We start from the raw sequence: 25376 nt of genomic DNA, 5'->3' as shown, positions 1-25376 counted from the left end.
TTCGGCTGTGAAACCCCTTTGACAGAATCGATACTTGTTCCACAGCCCCTTTTTCCATCATCCACTACTTTTCTCGTTACTTCTGAGGATGCAATATTTGCCACTGCTGTTGACCAAAGGTCTAACCAAGAAGCAGTCTGAAAGACAGAAGCAGCTGTTGCTTCCAAAGTAGCAGCCTCCTGACAAGTCATCAAAGGGCATTCCATCTTAACTTGATCCAAGGTTAATCTAGGTCTTAACCTTACCACATTTGGGTTAATTTGTCTAGATAGCAAAGGAACCATTGGTGTCATATAATATTTCCTATGTTTCATCACTGGGGGGGAAAATAAACTTAAACGATCTGTTCGATCTTAAGGAATTAACCCTTCCAGCAATCTGTGCATTTATGTGTTGTAAAACGGACTCCACATGACTTGAACAAGGTAATTCATACGACACCTTCGTATCCTTTTTCAATCCAAACATCATGTCAATCCCAGAGGAAGCACACTGGCAGGTGTCTCCGTGCTCCACGAAAGGTTATTGAACTGACGAATCAAATCAATCTCCTCCGCATACGAAGCCAGAAACTCTTGGTTTTCTCCTTCCTCCAGTTCTAACGTACTGTGTTCAGCCACAGGAAAAGCTAGCTCACTCCTATCCGTTGACAAACGTCCGGGCGCGTCATGGCCGTCCGACCCTACGACCGCGGCATATTTGATCTCTGTTGGCCGCCAACGGCTCAATCTCGAATAGTAAGTAGGAGAACGAGACAGCCTAACTGCTCTGCTCACAGATCTAGAGCGAGAATCCCGCCTATATCTCCAAGATGAAGGCTCTCGAAACCGAGCTAAATTCCTTTCTATCCCTATTAATATCATCTCCAACGACCATCAGGGAATTCAGCCTTCCACAAAAGTATCAGAAGAGGTTACCAACTCTTTATTATTTGATCTTTTAATGGGAGCTCTCTCATCCTTTCTCTGCACTATTTTAAAAGGTCTTACAGGCGAAACTGGTATCTGTTCTTTATTCCTTGTTGAACTCTTCCCACTCATCATTAATTTTACCAACGGCAGTGTAGTCTCTTAGACTCTTTGTTGTCTCTGCTGGCATCTCCGCGGCGACTGCTAGCCCAGCGACCATCAATGCTTTCGCTCGTTTGGACGCCTGTAAACAGCTTCGTTCATTAGCGTTATGCTTACCAGCCACTGACTTCTTTACTTTGTTGCTGACCGGGATATGACAGTCCTGGCTCAAAGATGAAGAAGAATTCACTCTTCTCCTCTTGGCCCGCTTGACTGGTATGTGCAGTGACGTCATCGAACTTTGCGATGACACAGAGCTAGAGGAAGAAGACGAAGAAGACGACGATTCACGTCTTTTCTTTTTGTCTTTCTTAACTATCTTCTCCTCTAGATCTTGTAATTTCTTCATGATTGTGTGTACCAACGCGTCAGAAAGTGTATTTGGCTCAGGAGGCAACGAAGTAGATAGAGAAGTGTAACGGTAATTACTGTATATCAAAGAAAGATAAAGGGAAAGGAAAACGCAACTTCGAGAAATTCTGCAGCAAGGAGGCATTCGCGCCCGTGTTGGAGGCGCCTGTTCTCGCGGTTGTTCTGGAATCCTCGGGCGTGTTGTCGAGCACAACACGTGCCTAAGTGTCATGAGAAACGCAGCGAAATATGATGCAATAATATTCCGTTGAGATTCTTCTAAATCGTTCCCGTAATCTCGGGAGTCTGTGACGCTCGCCGTAGGCCCCGCCCCGAGAATGCCGTATAAATATGACGGACGAAGTAGGAGGAAGCAGATCATCCGTTAGTCACAGAGTAAGACATCATCAGTAAGAGCCACAGATCCAATTATCAGTGAGAGCTCAGCAGCAGAGATCATCAGAGAGTGAGATAAGAGAAGAAGGACGAAGCATCGGAGAGGAAAAGTCACTTGAGAGAGAATTGGTCGAATTCTGGTCAAGTCGTCCTCAGGAGTGGACGACCGAGTTATTTCGACGTTGAGCAAAACTTCAGAGAGGAAACGTTCAGCAAGAGTTTTAGAGGTTCCTGCCCTTCGAGTATCAAGAATAGACATTATTTTCTGCAATACGGAGTCAAGAAGACGTCTGCCATCGCAGTTCTCCTTTTGTGAAGCCATCGCTTCCGAGTCGCAAAACTGGCCAGCAAGTATTTGAATTACCTCAGTGTCCCCCAGTTCATGCAGTGTAAGATTTTACCTTTTCTATGTAAATAGGAGATACCATTCTGCAATTATCTTTGTTAGTAAGCTTGTAAATAAACCTTTGTTGTGTTAGTGTTTCTTTCTATATTCGTATCCCCAGTTTCAACTGTTGGTATTGAATTTTTTTTTTTATTTCATTTCGAACCTGAAGCGGACCTCTCTCTCAGAGGCCGTAACAAGAAGCAGTAAGCTGTGACGTCATCGCGTCTGCCATGTCCGTGTGTGACGCAGGTTGTGACGTCACCAATCTGTAGGGAGAGACTGAGCGGCTGCTGCTGGCAGCCCTGCGTGTGCTGCAAAACTACCTCCAACGTTCTGCATCGCCGGAAACATTGATGTTGTTGTCGTTGCCGTGACATTAGCTCCCATAAAGTGTAGGCCAGGGGGATGAGAGACATTCAACGTTGTCGGGCTCTGCTGGAATCGCGACAATATAATAAGGCAGCAACCCCTCCAAGGTTGGTACACCTGGTAGGCTTAATGACGACCACGTTCCTTCCATTCTCTGTGCATCATGAGCCGACACCTGGAACAAAGATGGCGATGCTCCCCCTCTCCCAGCCGGGAATGACGGAGCGTAATTATGCATAAAATTGCCCAAAACCCCTCCTGGTGTTTCCAACAGTGAATCGCTAGAAGAAACTGAAGGAGTATGGGAAACATCAAAAGCAGGTGACGAAACATGGAGCAGTCTGGTGTATTGCCGATACAAAAGAAGCCGACGACGCTTGGTCATCCAAAGATGGCGTCGTCTCCTTTCTCTTGTACTGGCCTTTCTCATAAAACTTCCTCCACTGTTCCACCGACCAACCACGATAAACTGAGCACGGATTAGTAATAGTACATACGTTTTCTCTGCACCTACTACACGTTGGATGTGGGTCTGTAGACACCGAAGTTAAAAATCTTGAACAAGGAAACCCACTCACTCCAGGGCATTTCCTTTGTCTCTTCCGAGAACCTGAAGAAATTCCCGTTGGTGAAGCAAAATTCTCCATCTCACAACGTACACACACCTATCAGATCACACCCACACTGAGAACCACCAGAGAAAGAAAAATTAAAGTGAAAAAATTTATAAAATTGGGCAAACTAAAACCGGCTTTAAATCAGATAGAAAGTAATCACGTCCTATCTAAAGGCGGTAGGAAAGTAACTGGCTGGTCACAGGATGCTGAGGGCATTCTGGGTACTACATACCCCGTGACCTGGTATAGATGCCAATAGTCCCTGGATCTCACAAGTTCAATTTTAATTCAACCAGTTTCCAGCTTGTGAAGGCCGAAGGTTTATTCCGTATATGAACAACTGACCATTCTTACAGTTATTTATGCAATCCTGCAAGCGTCTTAATATTACTCTAAGAAAAATTCTTCAAGGTAATTCGCAAAAAGGGTCACTTACTTGAAAGTGTTATCAATTCCCACACTTTGATCAACGAGAGGCAACAGCTGAGTGAGGCGATGCTGATAAGCTGGAGGCAAACTTGAAAATGTGTGCTTGTTCAAGATTGCTCTTAAGTTTAACCCAGCCAATATGGAGTCTGGCGTTTCCAAATCCACATTACCTTCCTTGGTCTGCGCAAGTTGTGCAGCAGCTGACAACTTGCGCTGAGATCTGTTGAATGGCAGAGAAATGATTAAGAGATCATTTACAATAACAATGCATTCTATGGAGCCATAGATGAGTTGAGAATGTTGAATTAGTAGTCTGATACAGAATTTATCATTAATAATCACTAGAAAGTGTTTTGGATTCTAGAAAGCTGTTGCATCTTGGAAAATATGTGCTTCTCATTGTACAGCACTTTTCTTATGAATAGCTACAGCCTGCTGGGGTGATGAGCAACTCATCAAATTCCTCTCATTTTCAACTAATATAGCACACACTTTGACAGTAGTACTATAGTACTATAGTAGGACCAATTGTCGTGGCAGATGAAAAGAGGTGTCATCAGAATGCTTCATATCTGAATCTGAAAGTCTAGGACTTTTTCCCTTGTTGACAAAGGGGAAAATCTAATCTGTTGATTAGTAAAGCTGGATTAAGTTCTGTACGAAGGTTTGAGATCAATCCCTCAAACCACACTTTCGTTCCTTACTTTTGTTTTTTTCTTATAAATTATTATAAAATAGTTTACATCTGGAATATAGGTAGCTTTATGTGCTCAATCATAACTTCTCATCACACCAGTCAAGTCATGCAAGCTGGAATTTCAATTGTTCAAAAACGTAACCCCAGTACCCGATAAAATCTTTCAGTGAGATCAACTTGGCTTATAGCGAGTTTGGAAGTAGTCTTATTCTGGGTTAAGTAGTGTAATTAAAGATTATAAAAGGTTATTTCTTATCAAATCTCTACATATGTATGCTGTAAAGGGTCAACCATACTTTGCCTTTGGGTTTTATTTGATAGGATGTATTGTTTCAGGTGTTAAAGTATAAAAAAATGTCTTTTCAGGATTCTAAGATTGCTAAGGTGGGCCCAGGAAAATAATGCACTCTGCCAGATCTATTTATTCTTTTAAATCTCAGCCTCGACGTTAATCCCTTGTCTACGAGTACATTTTGGTTGTTCTTAATGATTTTCCTTTTTTTGTGTTTCTTGGAAATAATGATCACGGAACTTATAATAATGCCATAATTTCAAGCCATTTGATTATTGTCCATGTTCCATTGTAGAAGTTATCTATATAATGTATGTGTGTGTACTAATAATTCCTTTTCAGTCTATATGCGCACACAAACACACACACTCACGAAAAGGTCTCGTGGTCAATTTATTACAAATGAAAAAAAATCAGGGATAAATATGGAGCAAAAATTCCATCTGTGTGCTTAATCCTCGTTTACCCCTGAGGTTTTAGGTTTAAGCAGGACAGTTTCTTATGGGTAAAATGACTAAAATGTTCTTAGCTGCGAACGATATAGTCCAGGAGAAACCTCCTGTCACCTGCCACATTTTGGTTTGACTACAGTAACAGCTTCTACCTATCATTTTTCTACTTTTCTCCTCCCCAACTGTGACATAAAACAGGTGCCAAGAACATAATTCAAGTTGATGGGAACAAACTTGTACAATCCCTTCCTGACATAAATAGAGGACCAAATGATAAGTCAACATACCCTTGAAAAAGAAAAATGCTCACTATGGAAAGAGAGAGAGAGAGAGAGAGAGAGAGAGAGAGAGAGAGAGAGAGAGAGAGAGAGAGAAACCACCTCACATTACTTATAATAGTTTCTGAAAGCAATGACATTAGATCTGGCACCTGAATTAGACGGCACCTGGACTTATCAAACAGGATCGATAAATGTAACTAATTTTATTTTTAAATATCTGCAATGGCTGATAAGTGATGGTTCAAATATGAGGGAGGCAACAGGTAATAAGCTATAATAGAGAGAGAGAGAGAGAGAGAGAGAGAGAGAGAGAGAGAGAGAGAGAGAGAGAGAGAGAGAGAGAGAGAGAGAATGTTTACCTTTTTCTGGGTTTAAATCCAGGAATAGCAGCAAGATATGTCTGCATAGTAGTCATTGACGGAGATGCAGCATCACGTGCTGAAGGTGAAGACTGAGATGCTGGTACTCTAACGACTCTGGATGCTAAAAACATTAATCATTCAATAAAGGGTATGAGACCGGAAATTTAAAGAACTCCAGTGTTAAAATAAAATTCACTCTTAAACTGGCAAAAATATGTACAGATTAATACGTATACATATTAAATATAGTAATACATTTAATACCTGCCATCACACAAATAATAAAATATATCTGGTATCAGGTGAATTCTACAGTACAACAATTACAACCCCGATATAAAATGAATGAAAACTGAATCACAAAGAACATAATAAATTAAATCACAATGTAAAACAAGTTATGTTCTAAACACAAATAGTATATATAAAGCTAAATAATAATAATCTTTCTTGAGTATTACGTGAAAATTACACTTACCTTGGCTACCTGATGATGAATTCACAAAAGTACCAGTTGTTTGTGAGTTCCCAGAAATAACTGAGGACCCAACAGTAGTCTGAGTTCCATTAGCAGCCGCAGCTGCTGCTGCAGCATTGCTGTTTGCTATTCGAGAACTGACTCGAATAGCCTGAGTATGCTGTTGGCCTGAGGACATACAACTTTTTGTAGTTGGTCTTGTGCCAGATACTTGGTTTGGTGAGTGACTACTTTTGTTTGGTGTAAATGAGGAAGGTGGGGATTTGGCTGTTGCACACAATCTAGTGGGTGAGCCAGTTGATGTGATTAGAGTGCCTGGAAGTAGAAGGGGTGATCCTGGTGTTGACACAGAAGTGAAGGCAAGAGGAGGAGATGATCCTGACGTTAAGGCAGTTGCTGTTCCCCCAACAGGATGCACACACTGTGTTCCTTGGTTAGGGGAGGTAGCCGCTACACTCTTCATTGTCACACGTGTAATTGGGGGGGAATTCCCCGCAGCAATGGACGTGTTACGTCTTCGCCTCCTTGCTTGCTGACGCAAAGCATGCTTGCCAGCTGCACCAGGATATGATACTCTTCTAATGACAGCCCCATTTACCTGTCAGATTTTAAGCCAATTTTTGTTTTAACTAAATCAACATTACAAAATAGAATAAAAGTGCATGAAAGCTGATATATATATAGTCTAAAATACAAAAGACTAATACTAAGTGAAATAATTACCTATAACTAACAAAAGAGAACCATAAATTCTGTAAATGCCTGTAAAATTTTCTACATTCACAAAATTCACCAAGTAAAAAAATTAATTTGCTTGAACCAGACCATTATCTTTTCAATATTCAAGGAACATGATCATAAACAAGTCCAGATTTCTTTTCATACCTTATGAGGCAGTCCTTGTAATAAATCAGGAGGCTCTGGAGGAACAATGACAGCAGCATCATCTGTATGCTCCCCCAACTGATTTAAGCCACTGCTGAGTGTGTCCCTATCCTCAGCGCCTCTTTCTACACTCATCTCCCGAACTTCCTCTCCATTTCCACCAGGTTCTGCATTATCTTCGAGTAATAATGCAGTACCATCGTAACTATTCCCATCGATCACTCCATTTCCTCCTTCTTCCCCCCTACTTAAGTGGTCCATTTCCAAATCCTCACCTGTAAGATACAGTAATTTACAGTAAAGTCTGTTATCCAAATTAAGTGTACACGTTTGCTTATGCCCTATAGCTCTTTCGCAGAGTCCCTTTGCTTCCCAGCTGCATTAACTATTACTTTTTGTCTATTCCCCTTGGTATCTCATACCTAGAAATGTCTAATTCTTTACTATTAATTTGCTCTAACTACCACTAACAGATGAACATAAACCTTTAGTAAGACCTTAAATTTCTAGAAGTAGGATTTAAAAATGACTTTTTAAAATTAATTTATATTTTTCATAACTAACAAACCTGGGTAATATTAGGATAAATCTAGCACCAGCTGGAAAACCGGTGAAATTAATAAATTGTGTATGCAAGGAACTGTTGGCATCTGTGCTTGGTCACGAAGTATGTAAGAACTCCCACAATGCCTTCGGCATCTTGCAACCACTTCAGTTACTCTTCCAACCCACTTTAACAGTCAAGAGGGGTGGTTTCAGGTGGGCCTTTTATATGTTAAGACCTCAGGTTTGTTAGTTATGAAAAATACAAATTGATTAAAAAATTTGTCATTTGTTCATATACAAAACAAACCTTCAGTCTTAACATTGGGATAGACTTACTCATTGGTGGGAGGTAAGTATCATTAACTGACTGAGAGTTTGCCACCTTTAGTCAATTTCTGAATAAAAGATATTCTAGGACAATTGACCTCAACCTCAGGACCTATGATATATGAGAATCTATAGGTTCAAATTTTTGGGTGTTTCATACACATGACATATTTCATCACATTTTCAGAAGATGGAGAGTTATCTATTCTCATAACAAACCAACATATCCTGTTATGTGGGTTTGTTATCACTCTCTCTCCTTGCTGCAGAGAGGGATGTGTTGCTACTGAAAAACACCTTACATTATTGATCGATCACCTTAATAGCATTGGGTCTCACTCACCTGTTTCTAGTCCATTCCAGCTTATGATAGTAGTCTTCTTCTTACTGCTGGGAGGTGAAAAAAGTAGATAGAAAACATAAGAAAGAAAAGAAACCCGTCATCTCATTCACTCTACTGTCATACCTTCATCTTAGACTAGATACAAACTGACCTGCCAGGAGTACTGGATGAGCTACACAACTTGAGAAGACAAACACCAGCTTTCAAAATTCTCTGAACAGACATATTTTTCTTGAATGCCAAAGAAGACCTCAGACCCCTGATGTCAAGCACTCTAGCTCTCGCAACATTATATGACCTTCAAGATTCTGTCAAATATGCATTCCTGATTGTTTCCCTTAACCAAAACAGAATTGTATTCTTGGACAGTTCTTTCCTGCCCCGGCCTGTGCTAGCAAAAAGCTTCGACATCTAGATCTGAGATTAGTTCTTTTTATATAAGCACACAGCATCCTGACAGGACATAACATTTCTTCAGGGTCATTATCCACAAAGTCTCTCAAAGAAGGTATAGGAAAGGATACAAATCTGTCATCTGCAACTGATGGATTCTGCATCTTAGCCACAAATTCTGGTAAAAATTCAAAAACCAACGATAAGAGTAAAACACACCAAGTTTAAACCTACAAAAGTACTTAGAACACAAAAGAACAAATCACCGACAGCTATTCTCAGCCATTATAGCGAGCTTGTAAATAAGATTCTGAGCCTGAAAGGACTTAAGCAGTAATCCAAGAAATTCCATGCCTTTTGTATTGTCATTTCCTTACAAAATTAACAAAATTTCCTGTAAAACACAAGTATATAGTACTTAAATCAACTTAAGTTGACTATTTCACTTTTGATTTAAATTACAATGCTTCCTCACTTTCCACGCCTACTGTGTGTGCTCAGAGAAGTATGAATCTTTCTCTGGCATATCAGATCAGAAAAAAACATTTCATAAAACTCCCAAAATATTTAACATGTTTGTTCACTAGATTCGTTTCATTCAATAATAACAACATGCAAAGGGAATAGGCAGGTTGCAAAACTCAGAACTAGCAGTTTGAATGTCTTCTTAATTGTGCAAATAACTAGTTACAATTATTTTCATTATCAAAATAAAAAGATATAAGAAATGTTTTCCCTAAAAAAGCATCTCACATACCATTAAGAAAGGAGATTTTATATATATAAAAATTCTCACATACAATTAGGAAAGGAGATTTTTATATATATAAAAAGCATTCCACATACAATTAGGAAAGGAGATTTTCATATATATGTCATGAACATGGATCATATTTTGTTCACAATACCTAGGACTAAAACATAAAATTCCTCCTCAAAACCAGTAAATATTGACTAAAATTCTGTCTAGATTAAAATACATTTATGTAACTACCTTTGATATACCTTGACTCATTTATAAAATAAAAAATGACCTTTTATTCATACTCATACAGACTATCTTGTCTGAACTAACAATACTTAAAGTATAACACTTCTCTAATTAAAGTAGTATCTGCAATTTCAAAATATCCTGCTCTTACACCAATAAGTGATTCCAAAACAATCACATGCTTTCATGATCTATAAACTCCTTTTACAGTTAACCTGGCCTCTGGAATGTTCAAGTGATATAAGTTCCTAATACAATTCGGATGCAAAATTCCATGCACACAGAGTGGGAGGTAGCTAATTGGTATCAATGTGGAAAAGAGGTCCTAAAAGCCATGCTCAGAGGGAACACCAAGAAGCATCATCTGACCCGGTAGCATGTGACCATTCCCTGGCCTTGCTTCCTGTAGCCCTATTAAAGAGAAAATTTGTTGAAATGACATGCCTCATCCTGCATTTGTCAACACAAGTCATGCCATGAGCAAAACAAGTACTATCGGTCCTCTCCCTCAACAGAAGCCTAGGTGCATTTGACCCCCCTATCTTGCAGCTTAGTATGCATGAACACTACAAACACTCTCCTCTTATTGTTCATTCTGCACTCCCCTACCTTCAGGTCAAAACACTGCCAAGGAAATATCTCAAGCCTGAAAGTGACCCTCCTTAGCCAATGCCAAAGGATGGTGAGGACCGAGCCACATGATAAATTGCTCTCCATCATAGAATCATTGTTACAACTGCTATAAAGATGCCTCTTCCAGTGCATCTCCAAATTGGAATACTAATGAGTAGTCATGTTGATTCCCTCTTCATGGTGTTCTTCACTTGCAGTCTGTGGATGGCGTTTTTCCCTATTGGCCGTTCAACAACTGTCAAGACTGGTTTTTGAGGCGTTATGCATTTTGTTGATACCCTCCTTGAACTGCTTTTATGTGAAGAAGAATACTCATAGTATCTCTAAAGGAGGATGTTCCCCACCAACATTCCTGATGCTGTTACAGCCCAGGTGACAACTGCCATCACTATTATGACCATGGGTGTGGTACTTATCATTGGTTCTTTCATAACTGGCGGTAAGGTGGCTCAAGCACTTACTGCCTCACCAGCTCCTGGTATCCTCATTTCTGTGAATCTATGCCTCCAATGTGACCAGGCAGCCTCCACCAGAAATACAATGTTAATGACAGGGATGTAGCTGAGCCTGGTCTACATTTATACCCTTTCTCCAACTGAATTTCTTTCAAACCAAAGATGACTACAGAATGAAAGGTGAAAACAGTAACAGTATCCTAAAATCAATTATTTTTTGATACAGTGACAACTACGCTGTAGGCAAGCAGGCCAATAAAGTACTGCACCAACCAAAGTTATTACTCAATGACAATCCCTTTAGCTTAGCTAACTGAAAAGACTTGTACAGTTTAATTTCTGATATATGACTACTGAATTCTTACAATGCAACATAACCTTCAGCTATCTTTTATTTGCAGGCAGGCACTGTATTGGTAAAACTTGCACTGTACAAGTAAAGCTTAAGTGTGTACTTCCCTGCACAATAAAACTACCTTTAATCTGTAATCTAAGAAGTCCCAAAGTAAAAAGTAATATCAAAGTTCCCATTATAAGCAAGCACATTATTATATGTATAATAAGTAATTTGCAAAATACATTCTGAAGTAAAAAAAAATATCTTTTTAACAAAATTATTATCTCTTTGAGAAGACAGGATTTCATTTGACCATTTACATTACTGTATTTGCAAAATGTACTTGTACAAATTAGAAATCTGTTAATATCAATAAAAAGTAATGTGTAAAAAGAAACTAATATACCAGCCATAAATTAACATAAAATGAAGACAATTACAAAGTAGCTATATAGATCATTTTGGCAAGTTTACCAAGAAATTTGAGCAATGGGATACACTAGTAAGCAATAAAAAGAATCTAAATGAACTGCTACATTGTGAAACTTAAAAAAAAAAAAAAAAGGGAAAAAAATCTGTAGAGAAAGTCAGTCATAATGTGGTTTAGTGATGGAGTCACAATTCAGAAATCTGGGTGATAAAGGGCAGCAAATAGGACAAAAACTGACATGCTCTGTAGTTAGTGTGTATAGCATAAACTACTGTATTCACTACAATGATATATCGTTTAAACCATAAAAAATTTAGGAATATTTTATACCCTCTACTTCCATAAAATAAGTATTGATAAAAATTATGCCTACAATCACAAAAGAACTTCTTTAAAATACAACAATCCATTTAGCATTTATGACAAGCCCTTGAACTTTGGAAAAAATAAATGCTTTATGCTTACCTATGACATAAAAACAACTAAAAAACAGAAGTTACCATCAAGAACCCAAGAGGGGGATATGGGAGGGGGGATAAAATATGCTGCTTAAGCATCAACTGCCACATTCTGATGAGCTCAGGACAGCAAGGAAAACAAACCACTCACTAGTGTTTATTAGATGGATGCATGAAGTTCAGGGCCAAGGCCCAGGCACTGGGACCCAAATGGTTAGTCCGTGCCATCATGACTGATTGGCTGAATTAAATGATTCCAAAGAAATCTGGAACATTAAAGATATAAATAGAAACGGAGTTGTTAAAATATACAGCTAATTTTTTCATACAAACTCATCATTCATATTGTGCCCATGTTCAGTTTCAAATGTCCCCAGATGAAACTTATGGCATTGTTTGGACAAAAGAGCAATCATTCAAGTATGCTTCCTGTGGACCCATAATGAAAAATAAAGAAAGAAGGGGTTTGGACATTACATAAATGGAGGAAATCCCAAACAATATTAACAGCTATGACAGAAAATAATACCAACTGATCATGTCCAGACACCCTTTACCATTGCTAAGCATCCTACCTCATGGGAACTAAAAAAGGAAAATGGAGGAGATTCTGAGATGCTACACCTACATGTACTCTGAATGAAGAATTCTTGGAAAAATGTGGTAGGAAGAGACTGGAACAGACTGATATCTCAAGATAGAGATCATTTGGACATGTGATGAGCAGAAATGAAGGGCAGTTGAACTAGAAAGCAACAGATATAGAAGTAACAGGAAAAAACCTGGAGAAAGGTCCAGAAAATCATGGAAATGGAGAGCAAAGCAGAGTGGAGAGAACTCATATCACATCTGACCCCTAAAGGAAAAAGCTAATGTAAAAACACTTTAGATGATGATGAAAAGCAGGTTAGTTTAACAAGGGATTTGATACACAAATAAAATGCAACTTATAATTAATGGAACTGTCATGAATGAATTGGTTTTATTTAAAAATCACAATGTTTCATCATACCTAACAAATTCAAACTTAGGAAAGAGATCTAGAAGTTAATGGGAGGCTTTTCCTGCCTCAGACTGAAGATTGCCGGGAGGAAGATGAACTACTCAAACTACCCAAGACTGATCTAATTGTAGTTAACTCTAGCTTTTCCCAAAGCATTTTCGCATGCGCCTTTGGGGACAAAAGTGAGCATAAAAGACTTGATTTTTTAAGTAAAATTTTGAAAGAAATATTAGGAGACATGGCAGGAAATATAACAATTTGTCAAAAATTGTATTTTTCCTAACTATACAAACCTGAGGTCCTTTAACAATAGGAATGTAACTTGCGGCAGCTGGACCAGTTGTAAGCTTCGAACAAGGGAGTTCGGTAGTTAACTGCTTGTCCGACAGTCAGCGCACCGCGCGACTGGGAGGTAAAGAATCACTTTCCCTGGGTGGGCAAGACCTCTTGAAGCTCCTCATTAGCAGGGAGATCTCAAAAGAGTTCGAGATATCCACTCCCCTCAGCTTCAGGACTAGGGCCAAGGCGGCTCTGTATCCTTTGACTGTGGGGATGGAGAGGAGCTTCTCTCGGCAAAGAAAAATGAGGAAATCTGCTACCTGCTGAAGAGTGGCTCTGAGAGGAGGTAGACCCCGTCTACAACACCAACCACAGAAGACGGCCCACTTTCCCTGGTACACAGCTGCAGAGGACTGTCTGATGTACCCAGCCATCTCTGTTGCTGCTTGGCGAGAAAAGGCTCTTGCTCGCAAGAGATGGTGGATAACAGCCAGCCGTGAAGACGAAGGGACTGGACTGACTGGTGGTACCGTTCGTGTGGCTGGCAGAGGAGGTTGTGCAAAGGGGGAATCTCTCTCCCAAATGGCATGAGGCCATTTGGGAGCCACCAGGATCATCCGGAGATTCGGGGTGACCAGCGCTCTGCTGATCACCTTGCGAATCAGACAGAACGGGGGAAAGGCGTAAACGAAGAGGTTGTCCCACGGGTGTTGAAGAGCATCCTCTGCAGCTGCCCATGGGTCCAGCACAGCCGAGTAGAAAACCTGAAGTTTCCTGTTGCGTCGGGTGGCGAACAGATCTACGACTGGACGCCCCCACAGGTTGAAGAGCCTTTCCGCCACGTCTGGGTGTAGGGATCCTTTGGTCCCTATCACCTGATCCTGACGGCTGAGCTTTTCTGCTACTACATTCCTCTTGCCTGGGATGTAGTGGGCTGGCAGCTCTACTGAGTGAGCCACGGCCCACTCGTGCACCTGCAACGTCAACTGGTGCAACGGAAGGGACACTAGGCCCCCTGTTTGTTGACGTATACCACTACTGTGGTGTTGTCGCACATCAATACCGAGTGTCCCATCTGATGGTCCTGGAACTCTTGGAGAGCGAGAAACTCTGCCTTGAGCTCCAGGATATTGATGTGAAGGTGCTTGTCGTGATGATCCCACACGCCTGCAGTCAGCAACTCCTCCAGGTGCGAGCCCCATCCCTCAGTTGACGAGTCTGAAAACAGCAACATCTCCAGCGGGGAGGGGGGGGAGTGCGGAGAGGCACTCCTCTTACGAGGTTCCTGTCGTCCAGCCACCAGGCTAGGTCCTGCCTCACCTCCTCCGTGAGGGACACGGGGAAATACGGTGGGTCTCTTGCCTGTGACCAACTCTCCTTTAGCCTCCAATGGAGAGACCACAGGTGAAGACACCCGTGAGGGACTAACTTCTCGAGTGACAACAGGTGGCCGATCACGACCTGCCACTGCTGAGCTGGCTGTTCCTGCCGAGACAGGAACTGGTCGGCTGCCTCCCTGAATCTGCTGATCCGCAGGTCTACGGGGAAGACTCGCCCTGCTACCATATCAATCAGCATACCCAGGTACTTCATCCTAGGCTTGGGCGCGAGATCTGACTTCTCGAAGTTCACCACGATCCCCAGATTGCAGCAGAAGTTGAGGAGCCAATCCCTGTCCCGTAGCAACCGCGAGCGGGAGCTCACCAGGACTAACCAGTCGTCGAGATACCTCAGAAGACGTACCCCTAACGAGTGGGCCCAAGCAGACACCAGAGTGAATACTCGCATGAAAACCTGTGGGGCGGTTGAGAGACCGAAGCAAAGTGCCCTGAATTGGTACATCGTCCCGTCGAGGATGAAGTGGAGGTACTTCCTGGAGGATTGATGAACGGGAATCTGGAAATATGTGTCCTTCAAGTCCACCGAAAGCATGAAGTCGTTCTCCCTGATGGAGTTGAGCACGGAGTGTGCCGTCTCCATCGTGAACCGAGACTGGCGAACGAATCGGTTCAGGGGAGAGAGATCTATCACCGGGCGCCAGCCCCCCAGACTTCTCCACTAGGAAAAGATGGCTGTAGAAGCCCGGTGATCGATCCCTGACGATCTCCACAGCTCCTTTGCTCAGCATGGCTCGGACTTCCTGCCGAAGTGCTACGTCCTTGGATGAACCGTAAACGTAAGTCTGAAGGTGGACCAGGTTGGAGATGAGGGGTGGTCGAGACTCGAAGGGTAGTAGATACCCCTCCCAAAGGACGTCTATTATCCAGGTCTCTGCTCCGTAGCGCTGCGATGTTGCCCAATGGCTCGCCAGGCACCCTCCCACTTCTGGCAGCAGGTGAGGGGGAATGCCATCCCTAGCGTTTCCCGCCTCTCTTCAACTTCTTCTTCCCAGCTCCCCCTCGTGAGAAGGAGGGCTGGGAGGAGGGCTGGTGACGGTCGCTCCTTGAAGAAATCGAAGGCAGAGTCTTTCCGCTAGGCTTTGACCACGCGATCGTCTTGGCCGCAGAGGATGCGCTAGCCAAACTCTTGGGCTTGGCCGCAGTAGCTCGAGGCTGCCCAGCCGCCTTCGAGACTGCCTGGTCGCCCAGCTGCCCTGGTCACTCAGGTGAGGACTGCATCCCTACGCCGAAGAACCAGGTTGGCCCACAGGCTTGCTGTCTGGTGGGCTAGGTAGAAGATGGCTCTACCTCCAGACTGGCACAGTCTCCCGAAAGCCATGTCCCCTCAGGAGTGATGTTTCCCGAGGAGGCCGCGACCTTAGACACTGTGAGGGACCACAGGTCTAGCCAGGAAACTGCTTGGAATGCCGCCATGGCGGTCGATTCCAAGGCAAGTGGCTCTTGCTGCGAGAACCATAGGTTCTCCGACAGGAGCTGCTGCAGAGACACCCCCAGAGTTAGCCTAGCTAGCTCCGGGTTAACGTGTTTGGGCGGCAGAGGGTCCTCCGATGGCACATAGAATCTCCTCTGTCGCGGTAGAGGCAGGGGAAGCACCAAGTCAGCCAGAGCCGATCGCGGCAGACCCACCATCATCCTGGGTTCCTTCTTAGGACCCCAGAACGACTTGAGCCTGGACGTAGGCTCAGAAGGCGGGAGCTGCGAACCTTCCCCGAGGTCGTTGTGCTGACATATCAGCGCAATAACCTCAAAAAACGACCTCTGGATCTCGGGAGTGACTGCGTCCTGCGGAGACGGACCCTCAAGTCCCTCCAGCAAGAACGCCTCCCAAGATCCTCCTCCTTCAGAAGGAGGAACCGCAACAGACCCCTCCCGGTCTCCTCCGGCCACTTGCACGTACAATCTGGTCGGTCCTAAGATCGTGCCAGGTTTCGTAGGGCATCGTGGTGGGACCGTGAGGAACACACTCCCCACGATCACTCCGGTTCGCCTCGCTTTTCCCAGTGCATCCCGAGGAAGATGAAGGGATCGGAGAGGAAGACCTGACGCTCCCCCCTCGTCCACCGGCAGGACCGGTGTGCTTGGGGGGCTGCAGGCGATTGCCAACCTGCAGTGGCGATCGAGCTGCAGGCCTGGTCACGCGGCTGGACCGAGAACAGCGGCTCCGGTCCCGAGCGTCATCAGAGCTGCTGCTGGTCCCCCTACCCGTCTGGTCCCGGTGGGAGCGGCGGTCAGGGGACTGGCAGAGTCCACTGTTGCGGTGGGAGCAGGGCCTGTCTTCACGGTGCGTTGTGCCGCCGGGACCGGCTTCAGAGTGAGGCAAGGAAGAGGACCGAGGGGACCTCTTCCTTGCCTCAGCCCGCGGCCGGTCTGGGACCATCTCGTCAACCCTGGGTACCAGCGGATCGCCACGAGAGTGATCACTGGTCTGGCAGGAGTCACCTGAGCGGCTCTCACCAGTCTTCCACTCCGTGCCTAGGTCCTGGCGCTGAGCAAACTCGGAAGCCTGAGCCTTGGCTGCACACTCACCCGTGGGCGACCGTACACTCGGTACCTCTCGCAAACGAGAGGCCGAGACGGAACCTGATGTAGCGGCAGAGCCCCTAGCACCAGGTGAGGAGGTACCGGTGTTAGCCGGTACCCCTCTGGTCCCCGTCTTCTTCTTCCTTGCAGAAGGAGAGACAGGCCCCGCTCCCGAAGGAGCGGGAGGACCAACGGAAGACCCCCCGTCACACCGGAGTGAGAGGCCCTTAGAAGTTCCCGAAGGAGACTTCTTAGGGGTGGAGGCGGCGGCCTTCTTCTTCCTCGGCTGTGAAGCCTTGGAAGTCAAAGGGGAAGAGGCGGCAGCAGACGACGACGAAGAAGACGATGAAGACGACGACAACCCCTTCCTCCTCTTCCTCTCCTTCTTCGTCAGCTTCCTCAGGACAGTCGTCAGGTCCTCCACCCAGGAAGGAGCCGGGGCACTTACCGAAGCGACACGGCCCGGCTGCACCTGTCCGGAAGGACCTGCGACTGGAGCAGCAACACCACGGGCAGGAACGACATCAGCAGGGGTTGGTCCAGGGACGGCAGGAACGGCAGGAGGCGGGGCAGCAGCCAGCGACATCCTGGGCTACGGCGGCAGATCTAGGGGTGAGCTCTTGGGGCACCAGAAGTCAGGGGCTGAGGCGAGGGCGGCGAACCAGGGCGGCGGTGTCACGACCCTCCTCGGTACACCTGGTAGTGGCATCTGGACAGCAGCTGAAGATTTTACCATGGTCACACGTTGGGTATAGACCAGATGAGGAGGTGCGGCATACCCCGGAGTCAACACGGTGGTGGTAGTGGTGGTTACCGGACCGTGGGTTACCAGTCCGGAGCCACTTGCCAAGTGACACAACAGCCCCCAAAACACTCGGTGTCCCCTGGAGTCCCAGCGAGAACCAAACCTGACCGAGGTCGTCACCCGCAGCAGGCACACCTGAGGAGGCAAAGGTCAGGTTAGTAGGGGGGGAGGGTTTTTCCCCTCGCCCAGGGGGGGGACTTGTCCCCCGCCCCGAGCGAACGGAAGACCCCGAGTACAACTGGATGTCGGGGTATCTCGCCCCCTCCTCCACGCTCGACTGATTCGGTGAAGAGAAGGAGTGAGAAACCCGCCCCCCCCCCCCCCCCGAAAGGGAAGGAGCCATACGTGGGAGCTGAGACGGAGGGAGGAAAGAAGACGACTTGTCTATGACCAGGGAAGTAGCCAGAGAACCCTCCGATGATTCCCTGGCAGGCTTACGTTGTTTCTTCCTCCCCTCGTATCGCGCCCACTACTCCTCCAACCACATACAACACATATCACATGGCTCGGTGCGAGAGCATTCGCGCCCCCGACACCAAGCACATAAATCATGAGGATCTACCTCTATAAAGGAGCGGAAGGCCCCACACTTACGTCCCTCCACACCAGGGCACAGTCTGCAGCTGATGGGGGGGCGTGGGGAACTCTCCAGCTCACAAGAATCCATAATCACAGAATAATTACAAAAATCACAAGTACTTACAGGATTTTCACACAAGCACACTAGAAATAGAAGGCAAAGCAGTTTTAAAGGTACGAAGCATGCGACGATGGCGGGCAGAGAGAAGTGGAGAACACGTCTGTCACCCAGCGCGGCCAAAATCAAAGTAATTCTTCACCTCCCAGTCGTGCGGTGCGCTGACTGTCGGACAAGCAGTTAACTACCGAACTCCCTTGTTCGAAGCTTACGACCGGTTCCAGCTGCTGCAAGTTACATTCCTATTGTTAAAGGACCAATGGTTTTTATTACGTATCAGAACAATGTGGAAGTTCCATTGTTAATAACTCCTGTGCCCACCAGAAGGGTTGGAAGAATCCAGACCAACTTGCATTAGAACTATGAGAGGGGAGGTTGCCTATGAGTGGAGATTTGCTGAAAGTAAAGCACAAGGAGTAAATTTTGTGTAAGATAAAGCACAGGAAAGACATGAAGTCCTTTGTATCATAGCATGTTGGAGGCAATGATGAGGAGACAAAATATAGGACAGCAAAAGTCAAGTCACTGCAAAACTATTAACAGTAAGCCAGAGATATTTACAAGAGGCAACAACTGTGAGTAGATATCGTAATTACTCTTCAAAAGGGCTGAAATACTAGCTCTGAGAAGATAAAAATAAATTTATTAGCTCTGAGAAGATAAAAATAAATTTATAAGTCCGAATGTTGATAAATGAAAACTGCTCAAGAATGCCTAGCAGAATGCTAGGGACATGCCAGCTCTACAGACATAAAAACAACAGGGATGGTATCTTGCACCTATTGATGGGTCCATAGAGGACATTCATGAATAATCACTCTTCTGTTTATATGACAAAACATGGTGTGTCATCATCTTCATACTCACTGTTGTCCCTAATCTTTCTCAAACTATTTCTTTTAATGCAGTTTCATTTGCTTTACACTTCTAAAAAGAAAACATAAAAAACAAACAAGAAAAAATTATGTACATCTGGGTACATTTCAGACTGCATACAAAGGCATAATATGAGAGATGGGGTTGTCATGAAACAAATGTTCAAGTTTGAGTCTTAGAAGAAAAAGTTGCAACACAACTAGAATTATTTACTTTAATCAAAACCTGCTGGATATATAATAATTCACTAAGTTAATACTGTATTACCAATAGCAGAGAAGGGAATAACAGTTAGCACTACCTAAGTAAGGGATAAGGGGCTAGCTATTATCAGCATGACAGGATAATCAGGTTCTACATGAAATACTACTGAGTAAAGAAAACTAATGTATAATGCTGGAAGGAGAGAGAAATAACTTTCCATACAAAAAGAGAATATTAAAGTTTGATAGGATAACTATGCTCTGTTGCAAATTTATGAAAGCCAATCAGAGTAATTGGAGAACTATTTTTTGCCATAAAATAGAACAACAGTTATCATTTTTAATTTTAGCTTTTGTTTCCAAAAGTACAAACCTTTATTTGAAATACTATACCATAATCTGCCAGCACAAGAATATATTAAAAAAAAAAAAAACAGTAACTCACCAATTCACAGTGTATCCTTGAAAGACAAAATTATCCACTACCAAATCTCAGTGTCCGTTCCATCGACTGTTTGATGGAGATACAAAGTCCTCTACCAATCTGAGGGCAACACACAGACCACACATAGCTAGCTGACCTTTGACAGAGAGCTTTTGCTGTCCCTTACTGTGAGTTGCTTTTGAGGATGTAATAATGGAAAAGTAATGCTTGTTGGCAAGATGTTGTGAGGATGATATCATGCTGCTGTATAATAAATGCCAATGCTGCAACTTTAGGGACATCATTGAAACACAGACACGCAACACAAATGAATAAAACAATAGTTAATTCATCCAACTTGAAGTATCAGAGGGAATAAATACCCACACTTTACTTCAGCCTTTGCATCCAAGGACTATGAAACAATGCTGTATCAAACAACTCACTGCCCAGAAAATAAAATATCCCGTCAATCAACCCCCTAATACTATCTCACCACATGGAGTGCACTTCAAGAGAGCTATTATTAAAAATGACATGCCAAGGATTATTAATTACAAACCTATCCTAAATACTTATAGTAACCCAACAAAGAAATGAACAAATGACAGAGGTACAAAGATCTGGCCATTTGGGCAGTAAACTTAATCCCCAATTTTGAACTGGGATGATAAAGTGACAAGCACAACATGACCACTGCAAAAAGAGCAAAAATGAAATAAAGTATTTTCCTTAAAACAAGCGCTGTAAGGCATTGTTCATCAAAATATATACGACTGAGAAATGTTTATGTGCATGCATCAGTACTGACTGGCCTTATAATACTTGCACACCCAGCCCATATTTTATTACAGTAGACATCATACTCAAAATCCTAATTTTTTCTAGTCTTTTTGACATTCTTACAACAACAGTCATTAACTTATTTTGAAATATTATATTGTAAACGGTTATGTCCATTACCTCTCTGATGCTGCTCCGCCACAGCAGCCATTAAAGCAGATTCCATTGGGCCTCATAGGTTTGCTTCTCCACGGTGACAGACTTGCACAAAATTGTTCTATCGCACAAATCACCTATGGTCATGAAAAAATAAAATTAGGAGCCTATTCAATACAACTGGCTAAAATTTATGTATTTATACAACGAAAATGAAAACAAACCAATGTTGAAAAGTTTTCATGCCAAACTTACAACCATCAAAGGAAGTGACATTACTCATGTGTTGGCACTCCAGCAGTGTGCTCAAATTTTTACCGAGTTGTAGTATGTTTGAAAGTTTATTACTTATATTTTAATGAAAACTTTAAACTCATATTCTCAACTGACTTTCTGGGCCTTCACATTTGGTAGTGAAAGGTATAGGGAACCTGTGTGTTCACACAGCAGACTGGTAAGTTGCATACAAGAATATTTTAAATGTCTTACACATTAAATCATCTTACAATTCAGTTCAAGGTAGTAGGTACACAATTTACCCCGGAAATTAAAACTTGCAATACTGTATCTTATTCTCAACATGGAACCTTTCACTTAAAAAAATAAAATAATTGGAACAATAAAAGTATGGATAAAAACCATATAAATGTACAAGTGCAAAATAAACAAAATCTCAATAGCAAATGCTGCTATGACAAAAATTACAAAAAGGAATGAGGGTTTAAAATAATAAGAAACTTACATTACAACACCTTTTGATCATGACTCAAATGGCAACCTCAGTAAAAGTACTTTACCATATTCATGCACACAACCATTCAATAACTGAAGTTTGCATAAGGAGTATAAGGATAAGAACTAAAAACATTAAAAAGTAGTAAAAAAGTTTGTATAGGTGTAAAAATACATAAGACTTGGTGAGGAAAGTGGAAAATGTTATTTTGGTGAACAGCGTGTAATGCGTACAGAAATCCAGCCTCTGGGAGATGGGAATGCGAGACATTGTTGGCTGGACGAGGCACTGGGATGGGAGGGCACAGTACCAGGGGTTAGGGCAAGGGAAGACAGGTGTGTAGGACAGTTGGCACAGTAAATGATCATTAGAAACTTGAAGAAGAGACTTCTAAGTACTGAATGTGAAGGTGTTTCTTCCTTAATTCAGCAGTTAACGCATAAATGTAGCAGACTAATTGGTCAGTACTAAGTGCTTCTGGTTACAATTAAACTTTTACAGAGGATACCTCTCCCACTAAACCTTCAGTTGAGTAATGATTAATCAACCCACAATTAGGCTGCTCCAACTTTAGAAGAAAAAAAAAACTGTCAAAATGATGAAATTCATTCTTTTTACAGAGAAATGCATATTAACAATGTTCACCTTCTTTAATACTAGATAGCTATAATAGGTTTTACAGAAGCCTTGTACTGAATTAATTTAATTCATGTAGAGCAATTTATAGGGATAGGGATTTGACTTTTTCATTGGAATTTCTGATAAAAAAAAATGAGCTTATATAAAAGTTAATGTGTATGACATCCATTTTAATGACAACTTTATCCTAACCTCACAATAAACATTCCACTGTATAGACTAACCATATTCCTTACAAAATTTACTGGCCTCCACTAAAGGAGCAGTCAAATTAATGAAAAACAAATAACTCATAACTCTCCTTTTCTACCAATATTCTAAACTCTTTAAATTTACTTGAGATGGCTCCCTAGTTAAACTGCATCATTCATTCTTAACTGCCAGACCACGGACGAAGACCCAGTGTAAGAAAATATATTTATAATTATAAAATCATTCAAAACATATCAAAAACTATTTAAGAAACATCCTGTTTAATGCTGAATTAAATTATGGTCAATTTGTTAAATTTTATAAAAAATAAAAATGCCATATCTTTCAACAGCTAGGTAGTAGGTAGTGAGGGAGGATACCTACTATGCTAACATGAAACAATTTAAATAGTAGCAATAAGGGAGTGGGCTCCTACCTATTACTTGTACACTTTCAACAGATCTTTCAGTAAGCTGGCAAGCATGCAGCAGCTCTTAAAATGTTATGGACTGGACGGATAAAGCCGAGGTAGAACCTTGCTCCTGCAGTAAGCAACACAATAACCCGATATAGTAGCTACCTAGAGGGATCCTCCTGTCCATACCTAGGCAGGATAAGCTTGGCTAGCTCCTACCCAGTATTTAAAGCTGCTACTAGATAGCTATGAGCCGAGTTCTATTAAGTTACATAAAAGTGGTTGTGCCACTTGTCGTAAGATAGGGTAGGTGGTCTTCTACTACTCCTAGGTAGGTAGCTTACGGTCGCCTTCGACACCTCAGCTGTCAGCATGATCAATTTTAACAAATGGGCAGGGCTCCAGCGCTTGACCATCGCTTAAAATCACAAAAAATACTTAAAAACAGCGTGATACATACAAGTCCAACTTTCGGGATACCAAACTCACGATGCAAATTACGTAAAATAAACTAAAATACCTACTGAACTCGAGCAAACACAACCGTTGACCAAGGGAACGAAAACAAATACTAGACTACCTAGGTAGTAGCATACCTAGGTAGTACTTCGCCCGATACCAGACCACCTCTCCACTGACATATGGGGAATAACTCACACCAACACTGATTTATAATCACGTGGCACAGGATAATAACACGGCCTCCATGAACACGACGTACCATGTGTAAATCCATCGCGGGGAAACTACAGGTAAAAGAGTTTCCCCGAGAGAGAAAGGCAGGCACCTCCTCCTCCTCCCTAACGTAAAGTCCCAAAACAATCGTCTCAATTAACTACAGTTTCTGAATACAACTGGCACTGTACATGCATGGGAGACCCCCATCCAAATTTATTGGTCCATCCGGCATAACACCTACTTGTGGCATAACAGCGAGCGCGACATAATTGACGAGAAATTCGCTTAGGACAACTTCCTAATGTCAGCCATTGTTGATGCGTTGTACTAGTTCCCCACAAGGCCACCAGGGGAAAGGCGCTGCATCAAATATCGTACAGACGCTAAAAATTTGTCGTACTTAATCTCAAATATTTCTGCATTAGGTGACCGATTTAGTTGTATTTCATATGCGAAAAGGAAAGATAAATAGTTAAAATATGCTTATCAGTTTCGTCCGGCAATGGGCTTCTTCTCTGAGCTTTTATTTTCTTAATTAGCACTCCGAAAAGAGTTTCATTGGCGATCGAAACTGCGGCATATCTAACCACTTACATCTTCATTGAACTATGTGGAATACAACTGATTACTTTATCTTCGTGTGCATGAAGACTGCTACTGTAAAGTAATGCATCCTTTACAGTAAACATACCGGACTATCATACAAATTATAATAAGGTTTGAAACTATCTTCTATTGATATAAATTCAGTTTTGATTTTCAGCCGATATCCTTTTTACAGGAGAGAGGGATGTGTGAGATGACACCGAATGATGGACATATTACGGTTTTAGCATCAAAGTAATATAAATTTATAATACAAGTATGGTATAGCTTTACACAGGAATTATGTTTAGATAAAACTGAATAATAATAGTCTAAGCAGCTTTGACAAAGCGTCTAAATATCAAGAAAAACAGATTGTCTTGCATTAGGAAAAGATGCAATATAATATGGCAATTGTAATCGCGTTTATTATGATGAATGAATTACATAAGCTTATAGTCACTGAGTAGTTTATTGAACATCAAAGATACACCCAGCTTTGAGAAGATGGCATCAAACTTGCTCTAGACACATACCACATATATGGAGTGATGTTCTGTCTTGTACAGAAGCCGATTGAAGAAGGCCCATGATGATAATATTTCCTTGCCCTAGCCTGATGGAAAAATGAAAAGGAAGATTGTCGGGTAAGGAAAATAAAACGAGGAAAACAATTCACACACACACACACACACACACACACACACACACACACACACACACACACACACACACATATATATATAATATATATCTATATATATAATATACTATATATGTGTGTGAATTGTTTTCCTCGCTTTATTTTCCTTACCCGACAATCTTCCTTTTCATTTTTCCATCAGGCTAGGGCAAGGAAATATTATCATCATGGGCCTTCTTCAATCGGTTTCTGTACAAGACAGAACATCACTCCATATATGTGGTATGTGTCTAGAGCAAGTTTGATGCCACCTTCTCAAAGCTGGGTGTATCTTTGATATTCAATAAACTACTCAGTGACTAAAC

The 25376-nt window shown here is 42.5% G+C and overlaps 1 protein-coding gene across 5 annotated transcripts in view; it reads right to left on the bottom strand.

Annotated features, from left to right (window-relative positions):
• LOC135217051 (polycomb protein Asx-like) overlaps positions 1-24123 on the bottom strand; it is a 100540-nt gene extending 76417 nt beyond the window's left edge. For 2 of the 5 annotated variants that reach the window (XM_064252673.1, XM_064252677.1), the window contains exons 1-6: positions 24025-24123; positions 21151-21263; positions 7068-7342; positions 6183-6780; positions 5702-5825; positions 3628-3840 (exon numbers count right to left, since the gene is read on the bottom strand). In XM_064252673.1, coding sequence (XP_064108743.1) covers positions 3628-3840; positions 5702-5825; positions 6183-6780; positions 7068-7342; positions 21151-21196 — 1256 coding nt within the window. In that variant the 5' untranslated portion in view covers positions 21197-21263; positions 24025-24123. Of the gene's footprint in view, positions 1-3627; positions 3841-5701; positions 5826-6182; positions 6781-7067; positions 7343-8283; positions 8302-12131; positions 12247-21150; positions 21264-23826; positions 23994-24024 lie in introns of those variants that run through there. The other 3 variants (XM_064252675.1, XM_064252674.1, XM_064252676.1) reach the window with 3 other exon arrangements.
• Between the last annotated feature and the right edge of the window lie 1253 nt (positions 24124-25376).

Source organism: Macrobrachium nipponense, chromosome 7 (assembly GCF_015104395.2).
Source record: "Macrobrachium nipponense isolate FS-2020 chromosome 7, ASM1510439v2, whole genome shotgun sequence".
Lineage (NCBI taxonomy): Eukaryota > Metazoa > Arthropoda > Malacostraca > Decapoda > Palaemonidae > Macrobrachium > Macrobrachium nipponense.
This window is presented reverse-complemented; position numbering and strand designations above follow the sequence as displayed.